General features: G+C 40.7%; 1 protein-coding gene across 2 annotated transcripts in view; it reads left to right on the forward strand.

Moving 5' to 3' along the window:
- Positions 1 to 8,026: 8,026 nt before the first annotated feature.
- adgrg3 (adhesion G protein-coupled receptor G3) overlaps positions 8,027 to 24,537 on the forward strand; it is an 80,076-nt gene continuing 63,565 nt past the window's right edge. For both annotated transcript variants that reach the window (XM_076291476.1, XM_076291477.1), the window contains exons 1-4: positions 8,027 to 9,019; positions 9,395 to 9,427; positions 11,648 to 11,702; positions 11,823 to 11,916. In XM_076291476.1, the coding sequence (XP_076147591.1) occupies positions 8,959 to 9,019; positions 9,395 to 9,427; positions 11,648 to 11,702; positions 11,823 to 11,916 (243 nt within the window). In that variant the 5' untranslated portion in view covers positions 8,027 to 8,958. The remainder of the gene's footprint in view (positions 9,020 to 9,394; positions 9,428 to 11,647; positions 11,703 to 11,822; positions 11,917 to 24,537) is intronic.

Below are 24,537 nucleotides of genomic sequence, written 5' to 3' on the forward strand. Positions count from 1 at the left end.
TTGGTTTCGTAAATTAATTTGCCCTACTTCTTTACTGCAATGTAGTCAATTGACTGCTTGAAATGTCATTTTTATTTTTCTGTACAATAAACAAATACATCTGCTTTATGCCGCAGAATTACATTCATATTTGGCTGACTTCTGCAGACGTGCAAAAAAAACACTGCCAGGCCATCCTTAAAAATATTTTCGTTTGCCGTAACCCAACCGACCCTGTCAATTTAGAACCGACCCAAAATTTTATTTTTTTCCCCTTTTAGTCCGACCGACTTGCCGGTTGTAAACTTGCATTAAGACTGACCGATTTTTTTTTACTCTAAACAACCAATACAAATAAAATACTATTTATTTTAGTAGGCCTAAGTATTGTGAATATAAATTGCCTACATACAAACGTAGGCTCTCTTAAATAAAACCCTGTGGTGTCATCTCTAGACCATTGGTTTACGCATGTCACACTATGGCCTATACGCTTTGTTTCATTCACACAAAAAGTCAAGCAATATAACCATACAAATTTTTCAAATTGAGTAATTTCGGCTTTGTCTGAACTGGCCATTGTAGGCTATACGTAAAAAATAAACAAGTAGGCCTATCCCCTATCCAATGATATCGGCAAATGTTTGTTTTCCAAAGTAAGAATTTCACTTCACCATGCACCTTCGACAATGAATAGCTCATTACACTTATGTTACTGTTGAACGTAGGCCTAACTGGTATCATTACAAACATTATCCTGTGTCCTAAAAACTGGCATTTTATGGCATTGTGTCATGTAAGGTCGTTGCAAAATCTAGAGAAATGTATGAAGTGGTCAGCGGGGGACAATTGAGACACACCTTGAATTTTGTTATTACTTGAACATTCCGCACTATCCACAGCTATGGTATCGGGGGCAGGAGGATTACTGTTAGCGCAGGCTTTATATAAAATTCTTCAACAGAAGGCCTGCCTCGAATGCAGGCTTGCCCAAAATAAAGGCCTGTAGTTTGCGCAGCCTACAGTAAGTAGGTTAAATAACAGACCCGCCACAATGTGCGATATGATGATTTTTTACGAGCAAGATGTTTTTGGTGCCCTACGCGCACTGCATGTTCTTAAATAACAATGATCATCAGTAGCCTAATATTCGACCATTATTTAAATGGGCTATGCATTGGGTTAGACACCAGGGGCCATATTCACAAAGCCTTTTATCTTACCACTAGGAGTAGGCTACTCCTAAATAGCAATAAAAGATTTTAGCTAGGAGTTTCTCTTATTAAGTTATTCACAAAGCCTTTCAGACCTACTCTTAGTAAGGGAAAATGACAACTCCTGAGCTGAGCGCTCTAGAATCTTTGACTAAGAGTGAGTGAGTCTTCGTTGCTATGGATGAGTTATTACTCATGCACGAGCTTGACTGAAGTGATCACCTTGATTGGCTGATGATTGTAACGCGGGAATGATTCCAAACACCTCCCTTACGATGAGTGGCAGGTGACAGGTCTGAGAATGCGTGCGCTACACAAGGACGGAAGATGATGAATAACTGAATAAAAAGGCCTAGCCTAAATGAATCAAGAGTAAGGCAAAACAAATAGCCTAGTAGCCTAATGAAACATATGGATTGATGTGGTATCTTTGTAACATTATTAAATTACTATGCCTATGCCTACATTTGCAAAAGAGAACATTTTAATTTGATTCACAATAATATTACATTTAATTTACATGTTGACAATGAGTAGCCTAGTTTTGGTTGTTGTTGGTGGCGTTATTGCATGTTAGTTATGCCTACAATGCAAAATTGCTTCCTCACGATTGGAAGCTCTTGTAGCCGCATAGGATTTCAAAACAGGCGAAATGCCACAAAACCGGTTTGTGAATAGGTCTGTGAGTTAGGAGTCCTCTCGACTTCTTTTAAGCTGTCACAGCTGGTGGGAAGGTGTGATTTGTTGGGGGCAGGGCCGGATTAACTGGGCACAAATGTCTGATGGCCCCCCAGCCAATGTGAATCGGGTGGTCAAGCCTCACCAAGTAGCCCGTTTGTTTACAACTAACATTACATTTAATTAAACTGCTTATAGGCTACGCCGAAATAGTTTTCAACATTTTGAATATTAGTGTCGGGTGAATTAGGAAATGTTCTCAAAGTAGCCTTATGGCTGAAAGCTGCTTGTGATCTTCCCCTGTCAAGCAATATAACCATACAAACGCACGTCACTCATTGTTTCAAAAGGAGTAATTTTGGCTTTGTCGGAACTGAAGAGCTGTGGACGGCACGGCACGGTATGCCCAATGAAAATAAATGAATGCAGCACAACACAGACCCTGCTTCTCTCGCGTCAGTCACTGAAATGAACGAAACACAGAACCCGCTTCTCTTGTGTCAGTCACTGAAACGAACGCAACACAGAACCCGCTTCTCTTGTGTCAGTCACTGACAGTAGCCTAGAATAAATGCATGGGGAAAAACACTTCCCCATGACAAAGACATCGTAAAACACTGAAAGTTAATATTTTGTTACTAGCAACATACATCTGTCCTTTGTCAAATGTGTTACGTTCCAAGTAGCCTAGTGCGTAATTCTGCTTCATAAAGTTGAACAAATACATTTACTTATTTCACAGAAAAATATAAATAGCCAGTTTAGGGTCTACAGTGCAGAGGTGGTAAGTTATGGTAGGCCAACTTGGAGTGAACATACAAACAGGGGAAATTCTGTCTCTAGTAGCTGAGTAGCCTGATTGTAGGCAGGTGCGCACGTAGACATAAGGCCGAACATGCAAGCGCCAATGAATCGTGCTCTCACGACAATCACGCCATTAAACTTAAATAGATTAACATCACTCTAAGTTCGCCTTAAAGCAAGAAAAACGATGATTTGAAGACATCTGTTTCGTTGGAAGACAAGGGGGTAGCAACAGGGCAACACAGAGACAGGCCCGATGGCAGGGCTAATGTTATGAGAGTATTAAAATATGGGATATTCTAAGGGAAAACATTAAAACGGCAAGACAGCGGGGGGAAGTTAAAATACGTGAGAAACATGGAAAAAGTTGGCATGCATTGTTTCGGTCCCCGTGCACAGGGATTATTTGTCATATTATTAATCTCATATGATTATTTGTGAAATTGTGCAAACAGGTGCAACACATTTGAAAAGGAAGGACTGGTAGCATGCAAGCTCCCGGGAAAGATTGATTTAAGAACGTTATCACAGTGCGTCTTCGTGGCGCAAAGCAGCGTGGGCGGAAGACAGCGACAATTGGCAGGGGAGGGTCATGTCTTTTTTGACAATTCTGTCGGAGGGTCATTGAACAATTTCTAGCAGGCAAGGGAGGGTCATGCAACTTTCCATAGATTGCTGCTGGGCTATATGTCTTGGTTCATGTCTGTTAACAACTCATTACCGTCAAACACGTATCTCGCGGTTGCATCCATTACAAATAAACATGCAATGTGAACATCTGGGATTGGGGAGAGCACTAAATGCTCTACTGAATAAGCACAAAGTCAAACCTTTAAATGAAAAACACTCTTTAATAATCAAAAAAATAAACCGCTAATGAAGTAAACTTGTGACCATCAAAAATCGTTTATCGCCTGTAACAGGTAATAACAGGACGTTACAGGAAGGCATTTGGCTGAGCAACGGAGGTTAATATGTTCTATATTTTGTCCAAATGATCTCTGTCTATCATCGTTGCACTCGGAGAAAACCAGAATGTTTAATTTGTCCTGCGTTTCTTCTACGGCTGCAAACGGGATTCACTCGCAGTTAACCAAATATTTCTTTATTAGGGCAGGGCAGGCATATTTCTGGCTATTAAATTATTTCTAAACCAGTCTGCTAAAGTCTGTAGTGAAGTCTGTGTAGGGTTTTCCAGGCTCCATTTCTTTTTACGAGACACCCTGCTCACTTGAGACATCTGCCGGTTGTTTGGGTTGTTGTAGCGTCGTTGCAGCGTCACTGGAAAAATACAAATTAAAGTCGCGTGATTGCGCGCGGACCGCAAGGGAAGCTGGCCAAGTCGAAGCACTGCCCACTGTAAATCAACATTGAATTAGTTATTGGATGATATTAAAAAGAACCCCCAACACACACTCGCAAACACACACAGAGTAAAGGGCCTTTTGAATACACTTTTTCTCACTTCTTCTGAAACAGACAAAAAGGGTAATGCTCCTACCCGTGAGAATAACATTAGGCCTACATAATGCAATAGAAGGCATTCTGGGTGTGCATTGGCAATGTCAGACATGTTATTCTCCGTAAGTATCAGTGTAGCATCAAAATGATCTTGATTGAGAGTCTTTTTTATTCAATGTATTTAAGTTGAAGTAATCCAAAAGTAATCCAAAAGTATTCAGATTAAATTACATTATTTTTGTAATCCAATGGATTACGTTACTGATTACAAAAGTGGTGTGTAGTCTGTACTCAGTAATGGATTACATTTCAAAGTAATCTGACCCAACACTGCCTAAAGCAGTGTTTCCCAAACTTTTTTTCTGGGGACCCACTTTTTAAAAATGACAGACTATTGCGACCCAATTCACTTCATATCTAACATGCAACCACCAATATTGCCTAAAACGTTGATGTTTTGGGGCACAGGTTCTCAAACTTTTTTATAACCATTCTACAGTGCCAAGTGGTTGGATAGATATCTAGGGGATATTCTGGCATGCTACGCAGTCATCACTCTTCAGCATATAAGCTGCTCCTGTAAGATAGATGTTGTTGTAGCCTATGTTGCTTTGCAGATAAATGGATCCATAACACCGTGGACAATTCCGATGTAAACAGCAAATAACTCATACCGTAGCCTATTTATTGGTGTTGTGTTTATGTTGTACATAAAATGAATAAATATCAGAACAAGAAGCTTTCGCGAAATAGCCGAAAGATGAACGATAATGTGTCATACTGTAGCCTATAGTAGGCTAAAGTTTGCGAGATGGAAAGAGGAAAATAGCGTTTAAATGTCCATTTAAATTACAGCCTAATCTAATGCACTGTTGTGCATTTTTAACCTTTTGTACGGTTTTCTTTACCAAATAGGCAACACAGTACTTTGTCTAAATGTGCATTAGATCCATACTTGCAAATAGCAACAAAGAACAGACATGGCATCTCAAATTTAATGAATGATTGTTGATTGAAGAATTGTGCAAAGGAGTTTCACACAGGTGTATCAGAGATTCAGACTTATGCCAGATATCTATACCACCTGTGGAAAGATGTTTTCCTTTTGTTTAGCACGGGAAAATCAATATAGTTTGGGTTTTTTCAATGGCATCTGTTTTGCAAAAGGGTGAGCCCAATGAAAACGTGTGAACACATTCGCAAGAGATGACTTCTGCTGTGCAAAGAAAGTGTTCATGAAGACTAAGTGGATCCCAGTTTCCTTAAGCAGGTCAAAGCAATTGAGAAAAACTAAGAAAGGATATGGTATTGCGAGGTAATTGTAGTACAGAGTATGTATTTATTTATTTCTGTCTACCTATAAGTTTTAGAAACCACAGTTTAAACACACAGGATGCATTTGGTGCCTGGTACCTTCTCTGAGCATCTGCTGTGTGTGTGTGTTTCTGTGTGTGTGTGTGTGTCTGTGGTTCCTTGTGTGTGTTTGTGTCTATGGTTCCTTGTGTGTGGGTGTGAGCACATGTGTGTTGTTGGGTGCATGTATCTATGTGTGTGTGTGTGTGGTTGTGTGTGTGTGCGTGTGTATGTGTGTATGGGTGTGTGTGCGTGTGTGATGTGTGTGTGTGTGTGTGTGTGTGCATCTGTGTGTGCGTGTGCATGTGTGTGCATCTGTGTGTGCATGTGTGTGTGTGTGTGTGTGTGTGTGTGCGCATGTGTGTGTGTGCGTGTGCATGTGTGTGTGTATGTGCATGTGTGTGTGCATGTGTGTGTGTGCATGTGTGTGTGCATGTGTGTGTGTGCATGTGTGTGTGTGCGTGTGTGTGTGTGCATGTGTGTGTGTGTGCATCTGTGTGTGCATGTGTGTGTGTGTGCGTGTGTGTGTGTGTGTGTGTGCATGTGTGTGTGTGCGTGTGCATGTGTGTGTATGTGTGTGTGCATGTGTGTGTGTGTCTGTGTGTGCATGTGTGTGTGTGTGTGCATCTGTGTGTGTGTGTGTGTGTTTGATGTGTGTGTGTGCGTGTGTGTGTGTGTGTGTGCAGGCTTGTTCTTGTTCCTGTGGGTGTGTGGGACGGGGAGGAAGAGGAGGCGTGAGCAGCAGGGGGCCTCCAGCTCCAGCGTGCTGGACAGCTTCTCCAACAAGATCCAGGAGCAGCTCTACCCTGGAGCACCGCGCCACTAACAACACACACACACACACACCAAGACACCCATTTGAAATAATTATTTGAAATAATAATACAATGATCAAATGTTTTATACATCACTTAATAGTTTAAAATGTTCTAATACACGTCTACATTTACTGGCTGCTGTCAAAAATGCATTGTTTTAATCTTGTAATTCCTGATTCTTTGACAGGAAAAAAGAAAAACGTATCAAATTTTAATTGTAGATATTATAATTTAGGACCTTGCTCCAGAAATCCTGATTAGAAAAGTTCATCATCTTCATATTCAGCGCTTCATCCAGTCCACCATTTCTTTCTTGATATCCTTTTTAAAAAATAGGAGACGTTAACACATTTAAAAAAGAAACCTTTGTGCAAACGGCAAGTTAAAACTTGACCAGCAGTTATATTCACCTATATTGACAACACGAACTTCAAATTAACTTAGGGATGGTGGGGGTGAATGCTAACTTTTAACTGAAAAGTTTGTTGGCTTTGATATAAGCTTGACGGTGAGCTAACTAACGTTATGCTAGCGTGCTACCTTAAGTTAAAATAAACTGGAAACTTCACAGTAGGCTAGTTCTAGCTTCGTTAACCCAGTCTCTTACAAAAAAGTAAAACATGACCAACACTTATATTCACCATTATTTGACGGCACGAACGTCAAATTAATTCAATCATGGCGAGCAAATCCCAACATTTATCAAAAAAAGAGTTTGGTCAGATTTGATATGGCGTGCTAAAATTTGCCAGTGCGCTAACATTAAAGTTAACTTACCATTAGCTGCTAAGCTAGTTCTAACGTTAGTAACGTTAACACAGGAATTCCACCTCGTGAACCCAGTAAATCCTTAGCACAAACGTTAAGTTTAAACATGCACGACAGGGACGTTAAAAGAAAGTTACAAATGCTGGGCAAAGAAAACTCTTCAGACAAACTACATTTTGCATTTCACCTTACCTTTCTTTCGCCGAAGTCAGGCAGCCATTGTTCTCAGGCGACTTCACTTATCCAGACAGAGATGTCCGATGACGTGATGACGTAATATGCGAACGCTATGGACTCAGTCAGATTATAGACACCCTGGGAGTTTTTGCAGTAAAAATAAACTCTGGACCAACACTGGCAAAAGAATGGACACCGTTAAAACTATATAAAACACACTGACAAATGTACAAAATCCTCAATATACTCCACAGTGTAAAAAATTATACTCTTTAACCTCATACTCTGGGAAAATAACACTCTGGCATTTGCTGTGCACACACACACACACACACACATACACACACACACATCACACACACACACACATACACACACACACATCACACACACACATCACACACACGCACACACACACACATCACACACACACACCCACACCAATTCTCCTTTATACTATACACACACACACACTACACACACACACACACACACACACGTACACACACACAGTACACACACACACACACACACACACTACACACACACACACACACACACTACACACACACACACACACACACTACACACACACACAACACACATACACATATTCCCCTTCACACTACACACACACACACCATTTCCTCTTTACATTACACACACACACACACACCAATTCCCCTTCATACTATACACACACACACCATTTCCTCTTCACACACAAACACACAACACCCCCCCCCCCGCTCCTCAAACACACACATGGCTTATCTTCTTATTGGACTTCTGCATTCAGCCTTCATTAGTACTGACGCAATTCACAATTTCTGTAACACGGAATTGGTGTTGTGTCTTGTTTAGTCTTGGGAAGACACACACGCACGCACACACACACACACACACACACACACACACACACACACACACACACAGTGGAAACGTTTTAAAGAGGTCATGTTCCAGCTAAGGGCGGCGAGGGTTGAGGAGGGTGAAGAGGCCTCGGCCTACGCGCTCTGGCATCCCCCTTATCTCTGACCACATCACACACACACACACACACACACACACATCCACACACACACACACACATCCACACACACACACACACATCACACACACAGACACACACACACAAACACACACACATACACACACATCACACAGACACACACACACACACGTCACACACATACACACACACACACACACATACACACACATTACACACACACACATCACACACACACACACACACACACATACACATATGCTCTTAGCGTCTGACGCACCACACACACACTTCACATAAGCTATTAGCGTCTGTCACTTCCTCTTATGACTTTGATCCACCACACCACTGACACCCTCACCTGCATTCAATGCTCAAACTAATGTACATCAATCCAAATAAAATGAAGTGCCCCAGCCTAGTGACTGTCTGGTGTTCTCTGTTTTGTCTGTGACGCTTGTTCTGTGTGTGTGTGTGTGTGTGCGTCTCTACGGGTGTCTCGCGCGGCGGCTCATGAGCACAAGGTGGAGTGGCAGGAAATGGGAACCAAGAGAAGACTGTTGCAAGAGTCACAAGTCACTTTGACCACAGATGACGATTAAACACACTGCCAGTTAGAGTCTCAGAAACACACTGCTCTTAGAAACAGGCTGCCGGCTACAGGCTTTCTGCCGTTCAAAATCAAAGCAGCAGCATGGAGAGACTTCATTTAATTTTCCTCTCAACTCTAACTCTCCACGTTGTGGGGACGACAGGTAGGTAAAGCTCTTGTGTTTCTGCTAGATAATGGCTGAGGATGCAGTAGACAGGGTGTGTTAGACAGGGTTGTGTTAGATCAGTGTTTCTCAAACCTTTTACATTGAGTACCACTTCAGAAAACAATTGGCTCTCCAAGTACCACCATTATTACCAGGATTAAAACTACAGTAGTGTAGACCAATTTCACTACAAAGCCTATTTAGTAAACAGAAGGCTATTTTTTATTCCTAACATTTATTATTTGTTATTGACTGTTATTTAAAGCCACAACGGCACTTTCCTGAAACACTAATGACAATGATAACAACTGCAATGTTACTGAACTGAAACAAATGAGGTTATTAATAACTGCTGCGCTAACATTTTCACAGCAAAGGGGGATATGTCACACTGCAGTCGACAACGTAAGTGAAGATATTAATTGTTGTACATTGAGGATATGAAGAATGGGCTAATATCTTCACTGCATTCAAACACACAACAGGGGTGACTATTAACAACCATACCACCAACTAAACTTTTTTAATCTGATGGTTATTGGTAACTAATGAGAAGGGTGTGCATGGCTCTGTGAACTGAAATGTCTGAGTCAGTTAAAGGAATTATCCGGAGTAAAATGCACTTTAGATCAATTTACGGATGATTGGGAGTACATATGTTGTCATTCGGATGTGTTTTGAGAAAGTTCGATGTTACCGTTATTAGTCAAAGCTCGTTAGCGTGGAAGTGAGAAGGGCATATTATTTCGCCGCTACAAAACGCTATTTTTATACCTCTTCTACAGTTCCAAACAACATTGCACTTACGTGGTAGTGAGTAGAGGGTCCCTAAAGCCAAACCGAAGTATCCCGAGGTCTTTATGTGGTCGGATAGAGAGTCCAGAATGAATTTCATCAAGCCAGTACCTTTCCGGAAATGTTGCCATCTTTGCTGCCATCTTTAGGGGAAAGTCCGTAGGAGTCGATTGCCAAGTGTGCTCTGGAAATTCACAATTTCGTCGCCGTTTAAAAAAAAAAAAAACATAGTCCAGTCCATACAACTTCATTTAAATTTCACAAGAAATACTGGACTATGTTCTCTTTTTTTTTTTTAAACGGCGACGAAATTGTGAATGAAACACATAGAGGGCTGTATTTTGGGTCACCAGCGCATGGCGTAATACTCGTTATTCACCTGCGGAAAGTTGAATTCGGTATTTTGCACGTTTATTTTTTAAGCATTGCGTCCAGGGGTGTGGCAATTAACAACCTAGGGAGGGGACTCGCGCATTGTCTAAAAATCGCTATCATACACCACCTAAAACTGGTCAGAAGTCAATGGCGAGTTCATATGCTATTTTAAGAGCGCATGTCAACAGTCATATTGGCAGGTGCACGCACCATCCTTCTATCATTCATGAACGCACACCAGCGCACGTCCATGCAAAGCATTAAATTGCACGATTACAATGGGAAACATAATTAGAATAAAGATATTACGAAATACTGTACATCTCATAATGAGTAGTTATTCACCATCATTTGCAAATTGGTAATGACGGTTAAAAGTGATTAGGGGAGAGGCGAGAGACACGTATGGAGCACAGCTGAAGACGCACTGTCACGAGATATAAGCAACTCCTCTGCAGGATAAATGTTGTTTTATTCAGTCATTTGAGCAACATTAGGGTAAGTGTTGCTTTTTCCAGCCTATGTTTTCGATGGTAACCCATTGTCAGTCAATAGTGAAAGTAACTGCATATAACTGTCTTGTCGTTGACTGACTCCTTGGTGAAGTTAGTTTCACTTTGCCAATGAGTTCAAATAATAGACGAGTGCAAATGCGTGAAGGCTATGCTAGGTTTTAGTAAAGCATGGTTTAAGAATGACTATTCCATACGGTCTCGCAAGCAGCCTCCTTCAAATGCGCCGTTGAATGCCAAAATACCGATGCATTTATTTGACATATCGCGCGTTGCGCCGTTAAAGGGAATGACCGATGTCATTCTCATTGGTTTAAAATGATGTTACGCCCCAAACACACCCATATGACTGATTAAAAGACCTAGGAACACCTTGTTACGCCATGCGCTCCACTTTTGAGAACGAAACCCCTCCGATTGTGAACTGGACATCCTACTAATTTTGAATAGACTTTTGACGAGTGACGATGCACTTTAGAATGTCATGATAGGGCCCATAGGCCTTTCAGCGTGATTTATTTTTGTGGAAAAAATGTGCTGGACTGGGCGGCGGTCATATTTTGTACCGCTCTTTACAAAAACAAATCTCAGAAACTCCATGTACCACAGCTTCAGAGCCACCGTGTTAGATAATGGCTGAGGGTATAGTAGGGAGTGTTACAGGGTTCTGCTAGATCATGGCTGATTTCTTTGTTAATAAGAGACCAGATATATAAAGTAAACATGTTTAAATTATTTAAACTTAAAAGCATCCATTTCTGGGAGTAGGAAGACAAACTCAAACCCTATCCTATCCTTTTACAAATTCATACTCACTTTTCATTTCTATATAATATTTAAATATAAAGCAATGTTCTTAATTTCATAAATATTTTGGTGCAACAACTGCTCTCCTCACTGAGATGCTAGTTGTAATTTAGTATGATGACTTCTCTTTCTCCAGGAATGCCCTGTGAAAAAGTTACTGAATGTTGCTGGGGACAGCGCTCTTTTGCAGCGTAAGTATCAAAAGCAGTAAACATGAGTAAGGTCATGAGTAAATGATTAGGAAGTCATGAATGTTTAATATATTGTGATTTTTTTAAAGCTCATGATGAAACTTTTGCTAATTTTGGCAGGTGCTACACTCAGCATGTAAGAACATGTAGAAAAAGTCGGATTACCCTCGACTCAGGACCCTTTAAACAAGAACCTGTCAACTCTTCATTAGAGGTAAGGGATATGCCTGTGAGATTCTCCACAGAGCTGTGTCCAGCACTGCAGAAAAGAATAAGAGAGAGAATTGGACGATAGGGCAATGCTGAGCTAGTTTGATGTAATTCGGAAGAGAAACACTGGGCCTGTTAGCTACAGGTCAGGAGAGAGGGACTCAAAACAGGGCCCTTTGGCCAGAGGAGCAGTGATGAGATGCTAAATTTACATCTTACAGACTTAAGTTAAGGGGGCAGTAAGTTCATATCAGATGGGCAGTAATGAACCAGAACAGAGGGAGCTAGTTATCTTTAGATGAGCTGAGCAGTGTTGAGCATGTCAGGGGCATACCACAGGGGCAGTTAGTCAGGGATATACCACAGGGGCAGTTAGTCAGGGATATACCACGGGGGCAGTTAGTCATGGGCATACCACAGGGGCAGTTAGTCAGGGATATACCACGGGGGCAGTTAGTCAGTGATATACCACGGGGGCAGTTAGTCAGGGATATGAATACATACCACAAAATAGTGCAAACACTTAATTTCATGTTTGGGATCTCTATCTATCTATCTACAGTGGGCAGTGTTCGACTTGGCCAGCTTCACTCGCGGTCCGCGTGTGGGATCACGCGGTATCACGCGACTTTAATTTGTATTTTCCCAGTGAGACACTGCAACAATCCAAACAACCGGTAGATGGCTCAAGTGAGCAGGGTGTCTCGTAAAAAGAAATGGAGCCTGGAAAACCCTACACAGACTTCACTACAGACTTTAGCAGACTGGTTTAAAAATAATTTAATAGCCAGAAATATGCCTGCCCTGCCCTAATAAAGAAATATTTGGTTAACTGCGAGTGAATCCCGTTTGCAGCCGTACAAGAAACGCAGGACAAATTAAACATTCTGGTTTTCTCCGAGTGCAACGATGATAGACAGACATCATTTGGACAAAATATAGAGCATATTAACCTCCGTTGCTCAGCCAAATGCCTTCCTGTAACGTCCTGTTATTACGGAGTTACAGGCGATAAACGATTTTTGATGGTCACAAGTTTAGCCTACTTCATTAGCGGTTTATTTTTTTGATTATTAAAGAGTGTTTTTCATTTAAAGGTTTGACTTTGTGCTTATTCAGTATAGCATTTAGTGCTCTCCCCAATCCCAGACGTTCACATTGCATGTTTGTTTGTAATGGATGCAACCGCGAGATACGCTTGTCATAGGCGCCGATACCGTGGGTGCTCCGTCTCTCGGGCACCCACTGAAAACATCGAGCACCCACGTGTGCCAGCTTACAGTCCTGGCTAAATTTACATTCATTTAAAATCAAACATCGCAGTTTATGTTAAATTCAGCATCTCTCATAATGTGATTGGATATGTTGCTGTCAATTCCCTACTTCATATACTAACCACCAATGAGAATGTCTCTCGTATGAACATTCCTGACACTTCCCACCTGAAGAATTAACGCAAGGCTTTGTCGGGTCTTCAGCCCCGAATGTTTAAAATGTATATAGCCCTGAATATCATTTTAAAAGTAGTCTGACAAAGCTTATTGTTTTGTGACACAGCTAAACACTGGTACCTCATAGAACGTCTATAACATAGCCTAGGTGGTCGCAACTCACAAAAGTAAAGCAGATAGAAAGAACTCACGCAAATCTAGCCTACAACACGCAGACAGCTTCATGCGCAGGGGAGAGAGCGCGCGTGCGCGCACTGTGCTTTATGATTGTTGCCTTCTGATGGTATCTTGCTAATTCACTGAACTGCATTAGGTGACACAAATGGTATTGCCTTTATCTTATAACTCTGAGCGACTACCAGGCCTATGGTTTTTAAAAGTCAGATGTTCCCTGACAAAGACATTTGAAAATTAAGAATGTTTATTGACTTGAAAAATACACTAATTTTTGCAAACTCCCTTCATTCAACCCTTGAAGACATCGCGGTCTGGTGCGCTATGTAGATCGTTTCTCGTACCATTTAATTTCTCAGAATTTAGGTCTACTAGGCCTACAATAACGTCATCACCAAATACATCTTTTATTTTTAGTTGATCAACCACAAAGAGTAGCATAGGCCTACTGTGCACAGTGCACTGACGACTGTAGCAGCCCAAGATAACCAGTTGTTGTAGAGGAGAGGCAACCCCTTGTTTCAGATAGCCTGGACAACATGTTACCTGGGTGTTGCCTACGTTATTAATTAATGGTAGCCTACAATAGTTAATTGATTCGCGTAACATATTAGTTGGCTCAAAGAGTAGGGAATCAGGATGGAGAGAGTCACGCGTGTGTTGCTTTTGCGGGATCGAATCCAGTTTAATGCTAGTTTTCAAAACATATTTTTTACATGTCTTTTGTCCGAGTGGCTTTAATGTAGCCGAGCGCTCATGGCGTATGAAAAGTGACTTCAAACCGCCTAAAACAACTTGTTTGTGAATGTCTGACAACTGCTGCAGCGCATGCACACGCAAGGAAACCAGTAGGTGGAGAAACCAGAAGGCACACAACACCGGAACGATTTTAAGGCTATTTCGCATAGGCTACTCAATGGTGCTATTTCACACGCATTATAGCGACCCCCACTCACCGGGGTTAGGTGGAAGGTGTTAATAGACGATTGGCGTAGCCTACAGTGGACTAGGGCTGTCAAAATTGCTCAAAAATGACGTTCGAATATCCCCTCTAAAATAAACACATGTATTTGAATATATTGGAATATCTAGGCTATATTATTTGCGCATTATGTCAGTGATGCGCATCATGTCATCTGTTTTTTACTTTTTGTATGGTTATTTCTTGACAGGGGGGATCCCAAGCAGCTTTCAGCCATAAGGCATTTCCTAATTCACCTGACACTGATATTCAAAATGTTGAAACTATTTCGGCATAGCCTATAAGCAGTTTAATTATGACCGCCGTGCAGCGATGCGGCGGTCATATAGGTTTAGTCAGATTTTTTTTCTTTTTTTTTTTTTTCTTTTTCGCATGTCCAAATTTCCGTCAATGATTCCCGGGACACTGAAAGACCGGGGTAGACGAAACTTGGTGGGCATGTAACTCCATATGTATAGCATGGAACCATCGTTTTTCGTTTGGATCTGTAGCCCCCCGCTGGACTGCACCCCCGAAAGGAGGGTAGGGCAGACACAGTTTTCTGTGAATATCTCGAGAACCGTAAGGTTTAGGAGGACTATTTTTTTTTTGTATGTTGATCTCAAGGGGCCATGTCAACCCATTCCATAACCACTCATTTCATGTATAGCGCCACCTAGTTAAACACAAAAAATCAGACATTTGTTCCCAAGGGTCTATGAACTGTTAATCCCTGCCCCCAACGAACGCAACTTTCCACCTCTGAGACAACTGAAAAGAAGTCTAGAGGACTCCTAACTCACTAGACCTACTTACTGTAGGCTGCGCAAACCACAAGCCTGCATTCGAGGCAGGCCTTCTGTTGAAGAATTTTATATAAATCCTGCGCTAACAGTAATCCTCCTACCCCCCACTACCACAGCTGTGGATAGTGTGGCATGCTCACGCTTTATGTCTCCTTCTTGCAAACTAGGCCTATAGCCCAACCATTTGCGTCTTAAAAAAATAACAACTTGCCAGATATGCCTTCCTATCTTTTGGCTTCATTCAGCATTTTGTTCTTCCACTGGAAATGACTCTTCTACATTTGCTGCCTGCTGCATCCTTTCTGTTTGTATTGTTGAAAATGTTTGACGTCTTGAGTTAATGCATTAAACATTGTTTGCTGGTAACCAGCCACAAATAGCCTACAGATTCTTGCGTGCGTTCCCTCCAAAATGTGCCCGTTCTATAGGCTGGCCAAGTGCGTAATTCTGCGGCATAAAGCAGATGTATTTGTGTATTGTACAGAAAAATAAAAATCAGCAGTCAATAAGTAGTGCAAATTACGAAACCAAAACGTGGGTCATAGTTGTCTAAGCCTCTGCTGTGAGGCCAAACCCATGAACAAAGACGCATTGATATCTGCAAGTTTTTTTTTTGGCGAAACAAGCTCACAGCCGAACGAGTCATAGCACTGAAGAGAGAGGCAACTGGCATGTGATCTCCCCACGGGCCAATGGATGTACAAGTTTTCTCCTGTGCCTACGATATTTAATCCAGTGTTTTGTCAAGTTGCAAAATGCTATTCGTTTTAACGAATTTTTATGATAGTACCCTATACAAAAAGTACTTCATACTATCTTAATTGCTTTATACTCAATACTTGACCAATGGCTATTGCATCTGTCTATTGAAAGTGAGAATGTGGCATGTGATCTACTGTGTAGGCCTACATGGCCTACAAGCTGATCTGGGGTGCGTTTCCCGTACAACTACGGAGGTTAGCTTTTTACAAACAGGATGCATCGTTCAACTAACCAACATGTAAGTTACGACTGTTTCCCAAAACTGTCGTACTTACATAGTACTGTAAGTTTGGACCATGATAGTTTCCAAACTTCAGTAGTCTGGACTAAGGTGGTTAATGACGTTTAGTAGCACGTGAACGGGCACCTGCACATACTTCTGTGGCGCATTGCGTTAAGGCCGGCAGATGACAGCTGCCGTTGCACAGCAGTTACCAGTCCCCTGTCCAAGAGTTCGAATCTGGGTTAAGATTTTGACAACAATATTGACATCGTTGTTTACCTAAGTTTATCTTTTGTGCAGATCATATTATCAAAATCAGAATCAGCCTTCTTGGCTTGGTTTGCGTAAACTAACAAGGACCCCCCCCCCCATGAAAATCAAAGGCTACATATTCTCAGCTGACTCGTGAAAAAGTGCGCACCACCTTATTTTTATCTGCAGGTGTGTGACTTTTACTTACGTGCACATGGCTGCAAATTGACTTTTAATTTATGTATTTTCTGCCTTGGGCATTTTAAAATATGGATGTATGGTGGTTAGAAGTGTAAATATCAATTAGAAACCTAAATATATTTATAATTATTAATTTGCAAACAAATAACTGGCGTCAGTGACGTCTTTGACATGAAGATCCCTGGAACTATGCTTCTAGCATTCTACCACAGGTCGAGAGGTGTAGTTGTAACTACACAACTTTACGATAGTGGTTGCGAACGTTCGTTGCTACTATGGTTTTGGGAAACACTAACGTAGTGTAACGATGCATTGGACTATGTAAGTTCCAAATATGAATGTAATTCTGCGGCATAAAGCAGATGTATTTGTTTATTGTACAGAATAATAAAAATGACATGTCAAGCAGTCAATTGACTACATTGCAGTCAAGATGTAGGGCAAATTAATTTACGAAACCAAAACGTGGGTCATAGTTATCTAAGCCTCTATAGCGTAGCCTGTTAAAAACGTCGCAGAAGCCTACCCAAGGCTACAGATTAATTCTGAACAGTTATTTCTCTACTGGCTCAATTATCACACCACTGTTTTGATTTGCGTAGTTACGTTAACCCAACACTGACAATAATGTAGACAGCAAATTTCGATTTCCGTTACCACCGTGTAGTCAAGCCTTAAGCCATACCCAAGTAGCCTAAATCGAGGTAAATCGAGCTTTTTCAGAAGGGGCGGCAGGCAGAGCGATGTACAGTGGCAGAGCGACGCACAGTGGCTGAAAGTGGTACTAAAGCTTCACGCAGCTTCACGCCTCGTAATGTGACTGAAGTGGCCATTTGAAAGCGATGCCCACTGTATTTCTCTGTCGATATCCTCACCCCCTGCTTTATTCCTCTTCTCGCCCCCATCAGTCTGTCCCAACCACCGCAGCATTTAGTTTCATCTTAACTTAATAAAAAGGAGATATCAATTATCATCAACAATGACAAGCCAGCTGGAACCTGCCACTCGTTTTCTCAATTAAATGGAGTAGCGTAGGGCCTACGTTCAAGTTGGATCTTTATAGAGAGGGCCCGAAAAGTATAATCTTTTAGGGTCCCCATTCTAAGTCAAATGTAAAATTCCCTGCCAAAAAAAAAAGAATTTCCATGACTTACTATAGGCCTATTATTTACTAACATATAGTGTTCAAGAATATTTTACTTTTTAGAGTGGGAGATGAATAAATGGCCATTGAATAAACAAAGTTGGGATACTCAAGGAAGCAGTAAAGCAAATAACCAGATATACACCAGTTATGTGTAGAAATATTTGTATTAATGTATTTTGGCAAATACATTTTAAACTTCTACAACAAAATTCCCTGATATTCCATGACTTTGACCCAAACATGATAAAATTCCCTGACTTTCCATGTCTGGAATAAACTTTCCAAAATTCCATGATATTCCAGAAATTCCATGACCCGTGGGAACCCTGATCTTTATGTAACATGCTGTTGGTGCATGTTGACATTGTATACTTTCTCGAATAAGAGTGAAAAACAGTTTGCAGCACAGCTATTTACCGGCTAAATGTTGGTCCCTCCTCTTTCTCTCGGTATCCTACGCACAGTGCGTGATGCGTGTGGTGGTGGTGATCACTGATCAGGCAACTTTTTAAAACTGAAAATGTTTGCCTACAAGCTCCTCACGTTCCTCTACATCTTCAGCTACTGTAACTCTAGATAATAAAATAAATGATCTTGCTGCTTTATGACATCAGCCCCCCACAAAGGAAATAGGTAAACACAATGCGTTAATTGCGTTAATATTTTGTGACGTGTTATGTATTTGTGTTATGTACAGTGGGCATCGCTTTCAAATGGCCACTTCAGTCGCGCATTACGAGGCGTGAAGCTGCGTGAAGCTTTAGTACCACTTTCAGCCACTGTGCTTCGCTCTGCCACTGTACATCGCTCTGCTTGCCGCCCCTTCTGAAAAAGCAGGAGACTTGCCGAGAGTAATCCCAGCCTACGAATTCAATAACAAAATAAATCATGCATAATTAAACATTATCTCGATTTAGGCGACTTGGGTATGGCTTAAGGCTTGACTACACGGTGGTAACGAAAATCGAAATCGAAATTTGCTGTCTACATTATTGTCAGTGTTGGGGTTAACGCAACTACGCAAATCAAAACAGTGGTGTGATAATTGAGCCAGTAGAGAAATAACTGTTCAGAATTAATCTGTAGGCTTCTGCAGAAAACAATGTTGTTGCCGATGTAATACTATCTGGCGACGGTTTTAACAGGCTACAAAATATAGAGGCTTAGACAACTATGACCCACGTTTTGGTTTCGTAAATTAATTTGCCCTACTTCTTGACTGCAATGTAGTCAATTGACTGCTTGACATGTAATTTTTATTTTTCTGTACAATAAACAAATACATCTGCTTTATGCCGCAGAATTACATTCATATTTGGCTGACTTCTGCAGACGCGCAAAAAAACACTGCCAATATTTTCGTTTGCCGTAACCCGACCGACCCTGTCAATTTAGAACCGACCCAAATTTTTTTTTTTCCCCTTTTAGTCCGACAGACTTGCCGGTTGTAAACTTGCGTTAAGACCGACCGATTTTTTTTTTACTCTAAACAACCAATACAAATAAAATACTATTTATTTTAGTAGGCCTAAGTATTGTGAATATAAATTGCCTACATACAAACGTAGGTTCTCTTAAATAAAACCCTGTGGCGTCATCTCTAGACCATTGGTTTACGCATGTCACACTATGGCCTATAGGCCTACACTTCGTTTCATTCACACAAACATCTCGACTCAACGCTTATTACTTGGCACGAAGCTCTGGAAGAACTGTGCCCAGATCTTTTCCCATTCTTTCTCCCCTCTAGTCTAACGGTGACCGTGTTGAAGAATTTAAATTGGTTGTGGTCTATTCAGCATTTCTCAAAATAAGGGCTTAACCCAGATTCGAACTCTTGGACAGGGGACTGATAACTGCTGCGTAACAGCGGCTTTAGCCTAGGGATAAATAACAATAGAGTACACAACTGTTTCACCAGCACATTTAAATGACTTGACTAAAACCGTGCATAACTGGAGGTACACCTGTTATCTGAGCAGTCTGTATGTCCTCATTTTGCGAATGCGAGGACGATGAGTCTGTTGCATAGATGTCCGAGTCACGCATAATGTTTGAAAACCACTGGCTCGTAATCACAATAATTTAACACACGACAGTTGGATACTTCATCATGTTCCCATGCCTACATTTTGGTGACATAGAGATCGTTAAAACTGGCCATAGGCTAGCCTACGTATAAAAATAAACAAGTAGGCCTAGGCCTATTCTCTATCCAATGATATCGGCAAATGTTTGTTTTCCAAAGTAAGAATTTCACTTCACCATGCACCTTCGACAATGAATAGCTCATTACACTTATGTTACTGTTGAACGTAGGCCTAACTGGTATCATTACAAACATTATTCTGTGTCCTAAAAACTGGCATTTTATGGCATTGTGTCATGTAGGCTAAGGGTTGCAAAATCTAGAGAAATGTGTGAGGTGGTCAGCGGGGGACAATTGAGACACACATTAGATTGTGTTATTACTTGAACATTCCACACTATCCACAGCTGTGGTATACCGCCGTCATGCTATCCGGCAAAAGATTCTTTGGACGCCGCCATTGGCCGAATACCGGCGCCCATTGACTTACATTGAACACATGTAAACAAAACGTCAATTATGTGCTCAAACTAACGCCGCTGACTTATGACAAAAACCATTCCACTTTGATACGAAACTACATTTTTGTACAACATTTATCCAGCAAAAATTACAGAATTTGGATTAAGTAATGTGGAGAAATATCGATATTAAGAAAATTGCCGCTGCGTGACGCCGAGTTAATGGCATTTCCCCTTGTCCATGAGTCATCTATAACAGGTCACGTCGGTGGCCGTTATCCCTCACATGTCAGAGTAATGACATTCAAAAACGTACCTTTATATTACATTACAATTTATAAAGGAACGAAATGTCAAAAGAATTAAGCAATATGTTTGCTGGATGACACGAATATTAGTAAGGAAAAACAAGATTTTTACCGTAATGTCCAGTGAAATTACATATGTTGTGGCGCTATTGCGCGGCACGGCCAGCAGATGACATCATTGCACTACAGCAACCAGGAACCAACAATAAACTTAGACACTCGAGATTTTAGGGCCGTTGTCAGCCACAACGCACCATCTGAAAATCTGAATTGTGAAGTAGACCTACTCCATAGCAAAGAGTATAGAAGTAACTATGTTAAACTTGACATCCAAACAGTATTCTAACGTTAGCTTTGAGATAAGGTTACTGCTTGATTGCATACTGTAACTTAACTTCGTTTAGTCTAAGTTACTTCTATACTCTTTGTCCATAGTCACGTGTGCCTGTTCATTCATTCCATGTCAATAGAACAAACCAAATTAGAATAGGCTAGTAATGCAATACTACATACAATACATATGTATGCATGGATATACTGTATGTGTGTGTGTGTATGTATATATATATCAGTGGCGGCTGGTGGTTAAAAAAATAACGGAGGAAGGAATGTCTGCTTGATTGGCGTTAGTGGCAAATGTGAGGTTGTGATGGTGTTGGTGGCATATGTGAACAATAGAGTATGTAGGCCGCCTATGTAGCGGAGTAAATAATTCCACTTGCCATTAAGATTGAACTTTTCATTTAGCTAGTAATTTCTCTATGAGACAGGCTTTTCATGTGACACGAGCGCCATCTATTGGTGCTATTCTGCTGACGTTTAGGGTGAGTTCTTACACACAATCACCAGTCTGCAGTAGCCTGTTCTCGTGCTGGAGCTCTCTATGGCAAATGTGTGTGACTGTGAGACATTTGTTTTTATCAGAATAAACGGCTGTGGTAGCCAGAGAGAGTCAACGCCTCATCGTATATATAACACAACGCAAGAGAGAGAGTACACACCCGCTACACCTACCCAAACACATTTATAGCAGCAGTATGTACTATGTAGCATTTTAACTGGCAATGTTGTGCAATAAATGCTGTTCTGACATTCTCGGGGGGGTCTGAGGGGGGGGGCACAATGGACTGTTTAATATAATTTAAATATCCACTATTCAAAATAGTCACTTTGGATAATAGTGCTAAATTAATAAATGTAAATGTAAATTTAGGTCTGGGAAGTCAGGGAAGATATGTAGGTCTAGTTATGAAATACTGTTTTCCAGATGTGCAAAATTACAGAAAGTCTGGAGGTTTTGCTCAGTGTAATACATTGGCAGAAAAGTCTATAATAATAAAAATAGACACTTGTTTTATAAAACCATGTGACTATTTACCATTAAAATAGACCTTAAATGTGGTTATTTGTAACATGCTATGGTTTTTAAAGCCAAATCCCTATAATTTAAAGACAGGTTGTAATAGCTAAGTGGGAATTTATGAAAGCATACTCGAAAGGCAAATGTTATTGAAGACGTCATTAAAGGAATGCATCATGGTCTGAAACATTCATTAACAATGTTACCATCCAAAGATACATTTAGAACGGTGAAAACAAGAACATAACAACAAGAACCTTATTTAACAATTGTTTAGTTAAGGCATAACTTGGATGATTATAACAACGCATAACTATCCAAAAATGTTTTATCACCAAGTGAACTGTCCACGTATGTGACAGGCCAGCAGTAGGCTATGGCTGATTGTTTTCTGTGCTAACGTTACCAGTTAGCCATGAGTAGCCTATTTGTCTGACTATGTAGCATTCAGTAGCCTACACTAGCCTTACCATCTTGTTTTGGAATATGAATTTTTGGAGCTGGTCTTCCTGCTTTGATAAACATTCATCATACATCAGTGTATTCGCAGTGTATTTGAATGTATAAAAGATTTGAGATTGTCCTCTGATTCCATTGTACAGTTTATTTCACGAGCAAACAACAAACAAGCTTTCCGTTCAACATAAGATTCGTAGACTGCAGATAACGTTCTTGAACCGTTGCCGCTAAAAACAGCACCCCCTATCGCAATTGAAAATTACTGTACGGAGGAGCTTCCTCCCTTGGCCATTGAAAACAACGTGATTCACGAGCCGCTGGGGTCCGAGGCGTTTATAATGGACTTCAATGAGGGTCTTGAGGAGGAAGCTCCTCCATACAGTAATTTTCAATAGCGATAGGGGGTGCTGTTGGCATTTTGACCTAGGGGAACGATTTTGTTCATTCAAAGTGTTAAAAATAGTAATATTAACAGTAATTTATCAGATTAGTAATTCACTTTATATATTTTTTATTTTTCTTTGAAATTTTAGGGAGGGTGTTCCTCCCTTTCCTCAATGAAGGAGCCTCCTCTGATATATATATATATAGGTAACACTTTATTTTAATGTGTCACAGTGTACCTACCTAATTAGGTACGGTGGTATAACCTGTGTAACAACATATACTATCAGGTACTATCATTGTACTTGCATTATGTATTTGTTGGTACCTACATATAAGCTTATTACATTGTAATACTGAGTGCTTTTACAAAACTTTGCCAATTGGCCTACATTTTCATCAGAGGCAAAGAGCTGACCTGAGACCTGCTGGATGGGGTAAATCTGGTCATGATAGATTTGATATACAAGCCATTCTTAGCTCCAGTCAAGGCCTCATTGTCTTCAGTGTAAATGTTTTTTTGCTCTTGGGTGGTCCTTGTTGGTGCCCCCCCCCCCCATCCCAATCCTCCCCCACCTTTCTTATGCAGCCCTTGCCACTTAATCTACTAAACCCCTCTTCTATTGCACTCCCCCCCCCCCCCCATTAATGCACAAATAGGCTGACACCAGACATAATTTCACTGCATTTCTTACTTCCAGTAACTATATGCATGTGACAATAAACTTCCTTGTATCCTTGTAACAGCTGTGCTGCTACAACCTTGTTACTCTTTGATACAGTGGAATAAACCTATTAAGTGTACCAGTTAATTACTTACATGTACATATCACATGTATGTTGTGTCTTCGATGTCTTGGAACAGGTCTACTAATTCACTACATCAACTGTGTTGGTACACACTTATTGCTCTTTGATACAGTGGCATAAGTACTAAGTACTTGGGCAATTCCATGGAAAATTACGTTTTTTCTAACATCCATAACGCCAATAAAATGTGATTGTATGGTATGATGTGAATGATTACATGAAATTTGAGCATTTGCTATTTCTGGCTGAAGAATGTACATGAGAAAAAATGCACAAAAAATGAATAGTAACATTCACATCATACAAATGCCAAGGCATTTCACTGGCGTTATGGATGTGACAAAAAGTCAATTGTCCGTGGAATTGCCCACTTACAATTACATATTACATTACATGTTGTGTCATTGGTGTCTTGGAACATGTCTGCCATTACCCTACATACTGTAGTACATGTATCAACTGTGTTATTTATTACTCTTTTGATACAGTGGAATGAACCCATTCAAATAAAGTGTACCAGTTAAGTACTTGTACATATACATGAACATATTATATACATCCTGTCAATGATGTCATGCATCCTGTAATTGATGTGTTGAAACGTGTCTGCTGTTACACCACACAGTACATGTGAATTAGTAGACCTGTTCCAAGACATCAAAGACACAACATACATGTCATATGTGCATGTAAGTAATTAACTGGTACACTTAATAGGTTTATTCCACTGTATCAAAGAGTAACAAGGTTGTAGCAGCACAGCTGTTACATGTACAC

This window comes from Alosa pseudoharengus, unplaced genomic scaffold (assembly GCF_046254945.1).
Source record: "Alosa pseudoharengus isolate Yale_2024_CS ecotype anadromous, Long Island Sound unplaced genomic scaffold, YU_APseudo_1.1 YU_APseudo_1.1_scf_19, whole genome shotgun sequence".
NCBI lineage: Eukaryota > Metazoa > Chordata > Actinopteri > Clupeiformes > Clupeidae > Alosa > Alosa pseudoharengus.